The sequence below is a fragment of the Typopeltis vanoorti genome, chromosome 21 (genome assembly GCF_054136105.1).
Source record: "Typopeltis vanoorti isolate ZY-2024b chromosome 21, IOZ_Tvanoo_1.0, whole genome shotgun sequence".
Taxonomy (NCBI): Eukaryota; Metazoa; Arthropoda; class Arachnida; order Uropygi; family Thelyphonidae; genus Typopeltis; species Typopeltis vanoorti.
This window is the reverse complement of record NC_143569.1, coordinates 57,653,786-57,668,404: the sequence shown is the minus strand read 5'-3', so window position 1 is coordinate 57,668,404 and position 14,619 is coordinate 57,653,786. Positions and strand designations below refer to the sequence as shown.

Here is a 14,619-nt window from a genome sequence, read left to right as displayed (position 1 = left end):
TTCACTTTCCTTCAGTTGACATCCATTTGTAGTCTAGTTTCAAACCTACCAAACTAGCCTCTCATTCTTTTCTTTCTTTTGTATCTACCTCTCTCTTCTGGAACACTAAATGTTGGCATCATATAAGTTTGCATCATATATATGTAGTGTTTGAAGTTTTTCTTATAATATGCCTTTCCAATTCTATGATTTCTTATTATTTATTTTTTTTTATCATAAAGTAAAAATTTTATCAAAACAGTTCCTGTTTGGCTTAGACCCAGCTTGTTCTTTAGAATGTTTTTCCTCTGCAATCTTTCTTTGCATTCTCTCAATTATCCTTGCATAAATTTTAGTAGGAATATTACTCTGTAATTCTCACATTGTATTATTTCACTTTTTATAGATGAGTACCATAAAAACTCCACTTCATGCTACCAGAATTTGACCTTCTGAATTATGCAATGTAGCCAGCCATGTAAAAGATTTATACCTCTATATTTGAAATTTATCGTCAAATATCATCTACTCCAGCTGCCTTTACTCATGACAGATTTCTGATAGTTTTTTTCCTCTTTATTAATATTTGTTCATTTTTCTTGAATATTTTTTTTCTTCCACTGTTCTGTTCACTACTTACATCATTTAATAATTTTTCACAGTAATTACTTCATTCAGAATATCATTTTAAAATGTGACTCCACTTACAAAATGTTGTCAACCTATAGTATATTAATACTCTGTTTGGGCTAAGAGTTTTTTAACAATTAAAAAAAAAATTGTTTTTATATAAATTGTAAACTCATCTCTAGAGCACAAACATGCAACTTTTTCAAGCAACCTCAGATCTCACACTGGTGAAATTCATCTTCCACCTGATGACATTTACAAGTATTCCTGCCAAAGCAGGATTTAAACCTGTAGCTTGTTGGAGAGTGGGTACATTTATGAATACCACTTGTACCACTCATCCAACCAAGTCACCAAGTTGCCTCTGTCAATTTGCATTCCTGGTATGTTTTCCTTCCATTTCTAGACTTTTGTTTTCAGCAGGCTCCTGAACTGTGTACCATCTTTGTGATATTTATCTTTTGTATTTTCCCCAAGACTTGTTTAACTACTTTCATAAACATAGCTTTATTACTTTTGCATTTTCTAATTCAATGACTTTTCTCATTTCTTGTGTGTTCTTCAGTGTTATCACAACAGAACTGTTTTGATAACACTGAAAAGAGTTCTTGAGAGAAAACTGTGTTCTTTCTCTCAAGAAGGATAGTCTTGTTTTTCCTTATTTTTGATACTACCAGACAAAATCAGATTTCTCTATTTAGACTGGGTTACACATCTAGTCTTTCCTTCCACAAGCACATTACATTCATATTCTCCTCAGCCTCCAAAGCATTGAGTGCTTTTCTACCCATGACACCTGTATGACTATTAAATATATATATACCAAGTCTACTTAATCTTAGAATATTATTCTTGCATTTGGAATAGTGCAACAAAATCATCCTAAAAATTCTTGATACTAGCTATAAAGAGCAAACCAGTTAATTGATGATTTTTTACTCACAGATTCACTCCATTCATTTTCTATAAATGTTCTGTTTCTCTCTCCATTGCCTTTCTCTGTAGATATTTTCATCTTTGCTAAACTAGTCTACATCATTTTTTCACTTTCCTCCAGTTGACATCCATTTGTAGTCCAGTTTCAAATCTACTAAACTAGCCTCTCATTCTTTTCTTTCTGCCTCTCTCTTCTGGAACACTATTCCTCTTATTGTATTCACGAGGAATAAAACTTCTCCTTGCCCACACATTGTGCTGTTGTGATATAGGTTTTGCAGTCTTGCGTGTGGATTAATATTTAAAAAATATATATATTAAGAGGTTCTAATGAGAAGTTGAGTTGTCTCAACTGTAAACTTTAAATGGTATTTTTATATTTTATATTTTCGGTAAAATTTATTTTATTTATGTATATTGTAATGAAGTTGCAGTATATTTTTGATTTAAATAATTTGATATTCTAAACATTCATTATAGTTTCAAATTGTTTAAATTACAGGAGACTTTAATGAATTTGTTAGAAAGGCTCATGAAATTATACTTCATTTGTTATCAGCCAAAAATTCAGATGGGGATTCTGTACTCTCTGAAGAAAGAAGTAATCAGAAATCACTTTATTCTGTAGAAATTGACACATGGGTGTATCCACTCTTACAGATGTTTCCTTTTGAGATTACTCAAGATGAAGAAGTAACCAACCAATTGCTACAGCTAGCCAGATCAGAAACACTGATAAAGTTAGCTTCTGGATATTTTAATCTTACTAATCAGTATATGGATATTATCCTAAAATCTCATGCAGTTTACAGTCTACTTGTGGCTTCCCCAAAGGTAACTATACATATTTTTCATATAACTAACTTAGAAATAAAGTTTATGAGCACTTTTTAGACAGGGAAAAAAAAAAGATATAGAAAAGAGGTTTAGTTATTTTTGTGATATTGACATATCAGCTGTTAAACTGATGAAATTTTAGTCTCCATAACTCATTCAATATGAAGAACTTCCTGTCTAGGATATGAAGAACCTTTATAATGATTTTTTTCCAACTGAAGGTAAGTTAGTAGTCTCATGGAGGTAGTTTTTCATCCTGCAAGACAGGCACAACTCAGTGAATACATGCGATTATGTAGAATGGATTAGCTGCCTTATCATGCATTACTTGGGTTTACATGAAGCTGAGTTATTTAACCATGATAGGCATTCAGCATAATATGTAAGGAGAAGATGAAACTAATGAATATTAGGATCTGCTATTCTGAACTTTTAATCTACCTTTATAAAGATTATGCTATTTATTTTTATTTATTTATTTGTAGTAATAATTCACATGAACGATTAAAGTACATGTAATGATTTGAAATTATCGGCTGCTGCAACTTCAGTTTTGAAATTAAATTATATAATTATCATGACGTGGTATGTGCAGAAATGACTAATAACACCTTGAACAGTAATTCAATTAACCATGCTGGCATCATCCATAATGCCATTATCAAAAATGATCCCTAATTCCTCAACAACATTAAAAAAAAAAAAAAATCCCTGAGCATGGATTTGTACCAATGACTACCTTGAAGTTTGTATAATTTCTCCTAAAACATATCCACAAGATAGTTTGTGTGTGTATCACAAATCAGTTAACCCCAGCCTACAACACATTTCATTTGATTCTGGTTTGAACATACTGAAATTTCTTTATATAATACTTGATGTCTTAACACAGAGTACTTTCATATATTGCTGATGTGATTACCAATGTAATACACTATAAATGCATGTTTTCATAGCTAAACACATTCATTATTTTTACAATTTATACAAAACTTTTCCACATTTACAGAATCATAGTCCACCATCATAAGTTTTGCAACATCAGTACTTATTTCATTATGCTTATTATTTCAGCATAACAAATATTTTGTTAGTTGTTACTTAAACTTGGATAACAGCAATTTTGATGCAAAAACTTGTGCATTTGTTCAGAATACTCTCTCTGTATATTTAAAAAGAATCTCTTATGACCTACTTAGCCACTGTATTTGACCTTGAAACACACTATTTGTAGCAACACATATGGAAAGAGACCTGTGTTTGAATCCTGTTTAGAATGCAAGGAGCCATTATAAGTTTTTCAACTGAAGGTGACCTAGCCGATTTCATATGGAAATGGTAGGGCTTTGCAAGATGAAACTCAGTTTTTTTTTCATCCTGAAAAAACATGAAAATAGACAGAACATATATTAAATATATGTGTTTAGCAGATGTACTGGCTTCATGGTTTTAGTTGCTTTGGCCATAATTTAGAAAATTAAATCTAAACCAGTTGGTTGAGTTAGTGGAATTGGATAGTGGGATTTAACCTTGAGATACTGCATGTTCTTTTCAGTGAGATTTGACCTAAGTCAAATTTTTTTTTTTAATGAAGAACAAATGTAATATTATTCTTGTGACTGTACTGAAGAGGTGTTAATTAATTATTCAGCATACTGTATATACCGTATCATTAACAGCAACCAGCAGCTTGACTTGTCTTTACTAAAAAATAACAATGCATTGAGGTTTGCCATCATCATCACCAAATTCCTGCCATGTACTCTCAAGGGGGTGTACAGGATATGATAGTACTACATGAAAATATACATCACTACTAACTTCTTATCTACACTTTTCCTCCAGATCAGACTGTTACTTGTCAAGACTCCAATGTTATCAGATCTTATATTTCTGTCGTCTAAGGCACTTTGTACCCTATCAAACCACCTATATCTTGGTCTTCCTCTGGGTCGTTTTCCTGCCAGCCTGGCAGAGAACACTTGTTTTGCGAATCTTTTCTCGCCCATTCTGTTTAAATGACCATACCACCTGAGATTAGCTCTGCTAACGCATTCCTGGATGCTGACAATGTCAAGTTCTTTTCTAATATCCTCATTTTTAATATGATATTACCATTGATGCCATCTGTTCATGCCTCTAATCTTTCTCAGGACTCTCATATCTGCGGTCTCTAGTCTTTGGTCAAGTGTTTTACTTCTGACCCAGCTCTCAGATCCATAAGTTAAAACTGGTTTCAACACTGTCTTGTATACAGCTAATTTAGTGTTCCGACTAATTTCTCTCTTATTCCATATGAATTTATTCAGTTGACTTCCCACCATACCAGCTTTGCTGATTCTGTTGTCTATTTCTATATTTAATTTACCATCTTCACTAAAAATCGTACCTAAGTAGCTGAAATGTTTTACTTGTTCCACAGGTTCTCCATTCACAACACAGTTGACATTTTCAATGTTTCTGCCTATTTTCATTGTCTTTGTCTTTTTATTGCTGGCTTTTTATACCATATCTATTACAACAGTTATTCAATTTAGTCAGAGAATCTTGTAGACTTGTAGCAGATTTATTTAGAAGATAACATCACCCACATAAAGCAAAGAGCTGACATTAACATCTCCAATTTTGATATCGTGTTTAATACCACTTTACTTCATAATGTGATCCATACAGATAGTGACTAACAGAGGGGGATAATGTACATCCTTGTCTCACACCAGATTTAACATTAAACCATCTTCCTGTACTTCCTTCAATTCTAACTGCTGACTTACAACTCGAATAAAGACTAAGTATTGCTTGATATAATGCCCCCATTGACACCATATAACTGTAGCGTATTGAATAGCTTCTCTCTTGGCACCTTATCATATGCCTTTTCCAGATCTACAAAACTCAAATAGAGATCTTTGTTATATTCCCATGATTTCTCCACTGTTTGTTGTAAAGTGAAGATCTGATCCTGTCATCCTCTATTTGGCCTGAATCCAGCTTGTTCTTCACCAAGCTTTTCTTCCACAATTCTTTTCAACTGTTTCTAAAGTATACTTGCATAGATCTTGCAAGGAACACTCAGTAGGGAAATACCTCTGTAATTCTCACATTCAGTTTTATTTCCCTTTTAATATATGGGAACTATGAGAGCTCTAGTCCAATCATTGGGAATTCGTTCCTCTGTCCAGGCCTTCTGAACTATGCAGTACAGCCACTGTAAGACTCTTATACCACCATACTTCAGCATTTCTGGTCGAATGTCATCTACTCCTGCTGCCTTTTCACATTTTAAGCCTTTGATGGCTTTTTCTACTTCAAGTATGGATATGTATTCCTGACTGTATACCTGTTGAGTGTTCTTTTACCACTGTGCTATCATTGCTTGTTTCATTTAGCAATTTCTCGAAGTAATTACTCCATACTTCAAGGATATCTTTTTCTCCATTTTTCATGTCACCTTTATCATCTCTAACTCCTTTTACAGTTACCTTTCCTCCATTTCTAAGCTTCTTCAATAACCTCCAAAATATTTTGCCACCTTCTTGATATTTATTTTCTATGTTCTTGCCAAATTCCTCCCATGACTTTTGTTTAGCTAGTTTTACACAGTGTTTAGCTTTCTTACATTTTTCTCTGTATTCTCTAAGAGCACAAGCTGACTTATTTGCCAGGAACTTTTGATATGCTTTCTTCTTTTCCTTCACTGCCTATTTAACTTCCTGTGTCCACCATGGAGTTCTGAATTTTCTATCCTTGCAGACAACCTTACCACATGCCTCTCTGGCTGATTCAGTCAAGGTTTTCTTCAAGGCTTGCCACTGAATCTCTAAAGTTTGGTTCCTGTTCTCAAACTCTTTAATTTTTTCTTCAATAATCTTTGTGTATTTTAGTCTACAGTTCACGTCTTAGAGCTGCTCAACTTTTATTCACTTTAAAACTTTCTTACATGTTATTCTTTTCAATATGAAATTCAATTTATCCTGCTTAAGACTAAATAGTGATCACTTCTAATTTCAAATCCTCTGTACACTCTGGTGTCCTGCACCAGGGAGAAAACATCACTATCAACAATAACATAGTCAATGAGACTTTTCTTATTTCTTGCCTCTTCTCTCCATGTGAATTTGTGCACATTTTTATGTTGGAACATGGTGTTAGTAATAACCAGTCCATGTCATGAGCAGAAATCCAACAAATAATTACAATCATTATTATATTTGCTCTTTTCTCCAAATTTTCCCAATATATTTTTGTATGTCTGACAATCATTTCCTACTCTGCTATTTAGATCCCCAACAAGGACGAACTTTTCCTTTTTCATAGTGTCAGATGCTTTCTCTAAAGAATAGGTTGCCAAACTTTTTCAGGCCATCGCCCACTTTGCAAGATATACATTTTGTAACGCCCCCCCATTATAACAGTTTGAATAAAATCATATTTCAAATATTTGATACTGAATAAAACCATATTTCAAATACTTAATACTGTAATGTCGACATTTCTTCTTATATTCAGACATAATGAAGTAATAAAATTTGCAAATATATTCACAAAATAAAAGATTTAATTTACACTTTGTATGACTCCACTTATCTTTTACACTTTTGACTGATGATTGTTGGCAAAGCACACAAAAAATAATGAAACTTATTCCTAAACCACTGGTATTTATATATTTGAAATCTAGCCCGAATCGACTTGCATGCATTGACTTGTTTGCGATACCATCGTACTCGTGCTTTGAACATGTCACTGCAAGCACCCATATTCCTGTCAAAACATTCTGAATTTAGTGAATTACCTACGTAATAGTTGACTGACATACTACTAGTTAAGACTTGTCTGCTGCATGGATAGACTAAAGCCTGTATGGCATGATCAATTTTTAAAATAGCAAAAAATGAATAAATTTTTTAAGTATATAAAAAATAGAAGTTAAAATATCCTGTATGACACGTTCTATTTTCTCACTGACATTGAAAATTTTCAAATGATTAAATAATTGTAATAGAATATAGATATAAAAATTGGTCGTGTAAGATGGGCATAAGATTAATTAAAATTCAATATTTAAATTTTAAATGATTATCTAATCGTAAAATCACGAAAATAATTAATTTTTAAATATATATTATTAATTTCTTCTATAAAGAGCCACCGACCCCTAGACTGCCTGAACGCCCCCAAATGCTTCTGATCCCACTATAGGCCCCCCCCCCCAGAAGGCTTCAGCACCCACTGGGGGGTGGTACCGCCCACTTTAGGAACCTATGCTCTATAGATTAAAAAATTCCTCCAGTTCTACCTTAGAAGAACCTTCTGTGGGACCATAGGCAGAAATAAGTCTCATTGTTCAGTTCCCATTCTCATATTTGCCCACATCACTCTACTTGAGACTGTCTGCCATTCAAGAGGATTAGCCTCGTATTTAGTGTTGAATACAATGGCTACTCCTTCTTTTCCTTGATTGTCATTGTGTGAATATAACATTTTGTATTTATTGCTCAGAAAGATCTCATCAGTTTTTGTGTTTTTTGTTTCAGTCACCCCTATTATGTCGATCTGGTACTTATCTAATTCCTCAGCTAGCTCCATTTCTCTGCCATTCAAGCTTCTTATGTTGACAGTACCGATCTTTAACTCTGGTGATGTTGAGTTAGGGTGTTTTTTCAGATTTGTTCTAGTAGCTGACTTTTTGCTGTTCACCCTGTTTCCCTGACGAAAACAACAGGGGCATTGTTTAAGCGGGCAACTCCCCAACCAACATGAAATTTTGTCATGTTGTACCATCATTTTATAATTTGGTTTAAGCCAATAAGAATTACAATTTGGTCAGCTAAATCCCAAATTGCCAGCCCATCCTCGTTCGTTCAGTATCCAGGTAGATACCCAACAGGGTACACCACGAGAAGGTGAGGATTGGACATTAGGTCAGAAGCCCTGGTCGGTTCTCCGCATTCCTTTAAAGGTGATGTGGAGGTCTCCTCTCAGTTATACAGCTTTGACCCTTAAGCACCACTTTTTTATTTTTGCTATTAGTGATCCATTAGATTGCATTTTGTGAATTAACCGAAAATGGCAAACTCTGTTTTGTTATTATTTTGAATATGGTTAATTCTGCTTGATGCATGCAATTGTATTCCTTTAAAAAAAAAAAAAAAAAAAGTGGGGGGGGGGCATTTAGATGGATGAAATGTTAAAAAGAGTACCTTTGCAGGTAACGTTAATTCTGGAATATTTTGAGAAACTGAATATAATGAATAAAATTATCTACTTGAAGCTTTATGACAAGCACATTTGCAATAACAAACTCAAACAGCATTGGATATATACTCACTCAATAAAGATTTACTGCATTTCTTGATTGATAATGCTCACTTAGATTACATGCAGTGTAAAAGGTTTATTGTATTATCTTTGTGGTAACAAAATGTAATAGTAACGTGCATATTAATAGGCAGAAATCATAGATAATGCATGGATACACACATACATTTCGTATTGATGACTATCATTTGATATGTTAGCATTTCTAGAGCAGATTTGTTGTGTTTTCATTTTTTCAGACAATTTATTGTTGAAAATGTACTGTCCATGGAAAATAAGATGCTGTAAATCATATTTTACACAATTACAGTAGAAGTAGAGAAATTAACCTAAGAAATTTTAAAGCTGGGAGAAAATTCAGTATGACATGGAGAGAAGAGGCAAGGAATAAGAGAAGTCTCATTGACTATGTTATTGTTGATAGTGATGTTTTCTCTCTTGTGCAGGATACTAGCATGTACAGAGGATTTGAAATTGGAAGTGATCACCATTGAGCAGAATAAAATTGAATTTCATATTGAAAATAAGAAACATGAAAGAAAGTTTTAAAGTGAATAAAACTTGAGCAGCTCTCGGATATGAACTGTAGACTAAAATACACAAACATTATTCAAGAAAAAATGAAACAGTTTGAGAACAGGAACCAAACTTTGGAGATTCAGTGACAAATCCTGAAGAAAACATTGATTGAGGCATGTGGTGAGGTTGTCTGCAAAGATAGAAAAAATCAGAACTCCATTGTGGACACAGCAAGTTAAAGAGGCAGTGAAACAAAAGAAGAAAGCATATCAAAAGTTCCTGTCAAATAAGTCAGCTTGTGCTCTTAGACAATACAGATACAAATGTAAGAAAGCTAAACACTGTGTAAAACTATCCAAATAAAAATCATGGAAAGAATTTTGTAAGAACATAGAAAATAAAATACCACGCATGTGGCAAGATATTCTGGAGGTTGTTTAGAAAAACTCAGAAATGGAGGAAACAGTGCTGTAAAAGGAATTAGAGATGAAAAAGGTGACATGAAAACTGGAGAAAAAGATATCCTTGAAGTATGGAGTAATTACTTCGAAAAATTGCTAAATGAAACAATCAGTGACAGCACAGTGGTATTTACCACTGACCATGCCTAGTCAGTGTTAAAAAAACACTGACCCAGGCTTGCAGTCAGGAATACATATTCATACTTGAAGTAGAAAAAGCCATCAAAAGCCTAAAATGTGGAAAGGCAGCTAGAGTAGATGATATTTGATGAGAAATACTCAAGTATGGAAGTATTGAAGTCTTTAGAATGGCTGCACTGCACAGTTCAGAGGGCCTAGACAGAAGGATAAATTACAGATGATTAAATCAGAGCTCTCATAGTACACAGAAATAAAACTGAATGTGAGAATTACAGAGGTATTTTTCTACTGAGTGTTCCTGGTAGGGGTGCTTAAGGGTCAAAGCTGTATAACTGAGAGGAGACCTCCACATAGCCTTTAAAGGAATGCGGAGAACCGACCAGGGCTTCTGACCTAATGTCTAATCCTCACCTTTTCGTGGTGCACCCTGTTGGGTATCTACTTTGATACTGAACGAACGAGGATGGGCTGGCAATTTGGGATTTAGCCGACCAAATTGTATTCTTATTGGTTAAACCAAAAAAAAATGATGGTACAACATGACAAAATTTCATGCCGGCTGGGGCATCGCCCGGTTAAACAAGGCCCCCGTTGTTTTCGCCAGGAAACCAGGGCGAACAGCGAAAAGTCAGCTACTGGAACAAATCTGAAAACAAACCCCAACTCAACATCACCAGAGATAAAGATCGGTACTATCAACTTAAGAAGCCTGAATGGCAAAGAAATGGAGCTAGCTGAGGAATTAGATAAGTACCAGATTGACATAATAGGGGTGACTGAAACAAAAAAGACAAAAACTGGTGAGGTCTTTCTGAGCAATAAATACAAAATGTTATATTCAGGCAATGACAATCGAGGAAAAGAAGGAGTAGCCATAGTATTCAACACAAAATACGAGGCTAATCTTCTTGAATGGCAGTCAGTCTCAAGTAGAGTAATGTGGGCAAATATGAGAATGGGGAACTGGACAATGAGACTTATTCGTGCCTATGGTCCCACAGAAGGTTCTACTAAGGTAGAAGTGGAGGAATTTTTTGAGGCTTTAGAAAAAGCAACTGACACAATGAAAAAGGAAAAGTTGGTCCTTGTTGGGGATCTAAATAGCAGAGTAGGAAATGATTGTGAGACATACAAATAAAAATTTTCCCAAAAAATATTTTGGGAAAATTTGGAGAAAAGAGCAAAGCTAATAATAATGACAAATATCTGTTGGATTTCTGCTCAGGACATGGACTGGTTATTACTAACACCATGTTCCAACATAAAAATGTGCACAAATTCACATGGAGAGAAGAGGCTAGGAATAAGAAAAGTCTCATTGACTATGTTATTGTTGATAGTGATGTTTTCTCCCTGGTGCAGGACACCAGAGTGTACAGAGGATTTGAAATTGGAAGTGATCACTATTTAGTCTTGAGCAGGATAAAATTGAATTTCATATTGAAAATAAGAAACACGAAAGAAAGTTTTAAAGTGAATAAAACTTGAGCAGCTCTCGGATATGAACTGTAGACTAAAATACACAAACATTATTCAAGAAAAAATGAAACGGTTTGAGAACAGGAACCAAACTTTGCAGATTCAGTGACAAATCCTGAAGAAAACATTGATTGAGGCATGTGGTGAGGTTGTCTGCAAAGATAGAAAAAATCAGAACTCCCTGGTGGACACAGGAAGTTAAAGAGGCAGTGAAGGAAAAGAAGAAAGGATATCAAAAGTTCCTGGCAAATAAGTCAGCTTGTGCTCTTAGAGAATACAGAGAGAAATGTAAGAAAGCTAAACACTGTGTAAAACTAGCTAAACAAAAGTCATGGGAGGATTTTGGCAAGAACATAGAAAATAAATATCAAGAAGGTGGCAAAATATTTTGGAGGTTATTGAAGAAGCTTAGAAATGGAGGAAAGGTAACTGTAAAAGGAGTTAGAGATGATAAAGGTGACATGAAAAATGGAGAAAAAGATATCCTTGAAGTATGGAGTAATTACTTCGAGAAATTGCTAAATGAAACAAGCAATGATAGCACAGTGGTAAAAAACACTCAACAGGCATACAGTCAGGAATACATATCCATACTTGAAGTAGAAAAAGCCATCGAAGGCTTGAAATGTGGAAAGGCAGCAGGAGTAGATGATATTCGACCAAAAATGCTGAATTATGGTGGTATAAAAGTCTTACAGTGGCTGCACTGCATAGTTCAGAAAGCCTGGACAGAGGGACGAATTCCCGATGATTGGAGTAGAGCTCTCATAGTACCCATATATAAAAAGGGAAATAAAACTGAATGTGAGAATTACAGAGGTATTTCCCTACTGAGTGTTCCTGGCAAGATCTATGCAAGTATACTTGAGAAACGGTTCAGAAGAATTGTGGAAGAAAAGCTTGGTGAAGAACAAGCTGGATTCAGGCCAAATAGAGGCTGTCAGGATCAGATCTTCACTTTACGACAAATAGTCGAGAAAGCATGGGAATACAACAAAGATCTGTATTTAATTTTTTTCGATTTGGAAAAGGCATATGACAAGGTGCCAAGAGAGAAGCTATTCAATATGCTGCAGTTATATGGTGTCAATGGGGCATTATATCAAGCAATACTTAGTCTTTATTTGAGTTGTAAGTCAGCAGTTATTTTTGAAGGAAGTACAGGAAGATGGTTTAATGTTAAATCTGGTGTGAGACAAGGATGTACATTATCCCCTCTGTTATTCATTGTCTATATGGATCACATTATGAAGGAATGTGGTATTAAACCTGATATCAAAATTGGAGATGTTAATGTCAGCTCTTTGCTTTATGCGCATGATGTTATACTTCTAAATAAATCCGCTACAATTCTGCAAGATTCTCTGATTAAATTGAATAGCTGTTGTAATAGATATAGTATGAAGGTCAGCAATAAAAAGACAAAGACAATGAAAATAGGCAGAATCATTGAAAATGTGAACTGTGTTGTGAATGGAGAACCTGTGGAACAAGTAAAACATTTCAGCTACTTAGGCACGATTTTTAGTGAAGATGGTAAATTAAATATAGAAATAGACAACAGAATCAGCAAAGCTGGTATGGTGGGAAATCAATTGAATAAATTCATATGGAATAAGAAAGAAATTAGTGGGAACACTAAATTAGCTGTATACAAGACAGTGTTCAAACCAATTTTTTGACTTATGGATCCAAGAGCTAGGTTAGAAGTAAAACACTTCTAATAAAACATGACTGTAGATATGAGTCCTGAGAAAGATTAGGAGGATGAACAGATGGAATCAATGGCAATATCATATTAAAAATGAAGATATTAGGAAAGAAATTGACATTGTTAGCATTCAGGAATGTGTTAGCAGAGCTAATCTCTGATGGTATGGTCATTTAAACAGAATGGGAGAGGAAAGATTAGCAAAATGAGTGTTCTCTGCCAGGTTGACAGGAAAAAGACCCAGAGGAAGACCAAGATATAGGTGGATTGATGTGGTAAAAAGTGCCTTAGAGATAGAAGTATGAGATATTATAATGTTGGAGATTTGACTGGTAACTGATTTTTTTTGGAGGAAAATTGTAGACAAGAAGTTACAATAAATTTTTCATGTCGCATTGTCATGTATCCATGCACCCCTTGAGGGTACATGTGAGGAATTAGATGATGATGAGAATAGAGAGAAAAAAAATGCAACGTGCTATGAGATGTTCATTTTGGTTATCATCATCAAATTCCTAACATATGCCCAGTGGTGAGCTATAGGGGGCTCGCGCAAGACCTTTGTTAATTTTTTCTCAAATTTGCAAGCCCCTTGTCTTCTTCTTGTTTAATAATCTTGTAGAACTAGAAAATACCACCGTGGAATATATATACTATAATTGCTACTTTCAATTCATATAGATTTTCTGATAAGTATATAAAAAATCATTTCATTGCATTTTGTTCTGATGGAGCTAGTGTAACGTTAGGAAACAAATCAGGTGTTGCAATCAAACGTCTACAAAAATTTCCCAACATTGTGATTTGGCATTACGCTCATTGTTTAGACTTAGCATTAGACGATTCGATAAAAAAACATTAAAGAAATAAATCATTTTGAAATATTTATGGAAAAATTATATGCTTTTTATCATCAATTGCCAAAAAATCAAGGAGAATCAAATACAATTGGAAAAGACCTTGGTATCAAAATTTTAGAGATCGGCCCTGTGTTTGAACCACGATGGGCAGCTTGCAGTTTACGAATGGCTCTTGCTTTGTGGAGAAATTACCCAGCTTTATGCAAGCATTTTACATCGAATGATAAATATAAGGGCTTTTTAAACTGACTTCTCAATTTGGAATTATTAAAAGATGTAGCATTAATGATTGATATCCTACAGGAATTATACCTATCAGAAGCTCTACAAAGTTGCAATATAAGTATTATAAGGGTTAGGACCTTTTTTTTTTTGCTCAACGATGTGAACCCTTTGTTAAAATTTCCATAGCTCACCACTGCATATCCCCTCAAGAGGTGTACAGGATATTATAGTATTACATAAAAAATTTACATCATTACTAACTTCCTATCTACAATTCTCCTTCAAATCAGTCTGTTACCTGTCAAGACTCCAATATTATCAGATCTTATATTTCTATCTTCTAAGGCACTTTTTACACATCAATCCACCTATATCTTGGTCTTTCTCTGTGTCTTTTTCCTGTCAACCTGGCAGAGAATACTTGCTTTGCTAATCTTTCCTCTCCCATTCTGTTTAAGTGACCAATACCACCTGAGATTAGCTCTTCTAATGCATTCCTGGATGCTGACAATGTCAATTT

The 14,619-nt window shown here is 34.3% G+C and overlaps 1 protein-coding gene across 7 annotated transcripts in view; it reads left to right on the top strand.

The window, feature by feature from the left end:
* The window catches only part of PGS1 (Phosphatidylglycerophosphate synthase 1), a 94,494-nt gene that overhangs the window by 46,451 nt on the left and 33,424 nt on the right, over positions 1–14,619 (top strand). For 6 of the 7 annotated variants that reach the window (XM_090410917.1, XM_090410912.1, XM_090410918.1 and 3 more), the window contains exon 6: positions 2,048–2,379. In XM_090410917.1, coding sequence (XP_090267043.1) covers positions 2,048–2,379 — 332 coding nt within the window. The remainder of the gene's footprint in view (positions 1–2,047; positions 2,380–14,619) is intronic. The other variant, XM_090410915.1, reaches the window with a different exon arrangement.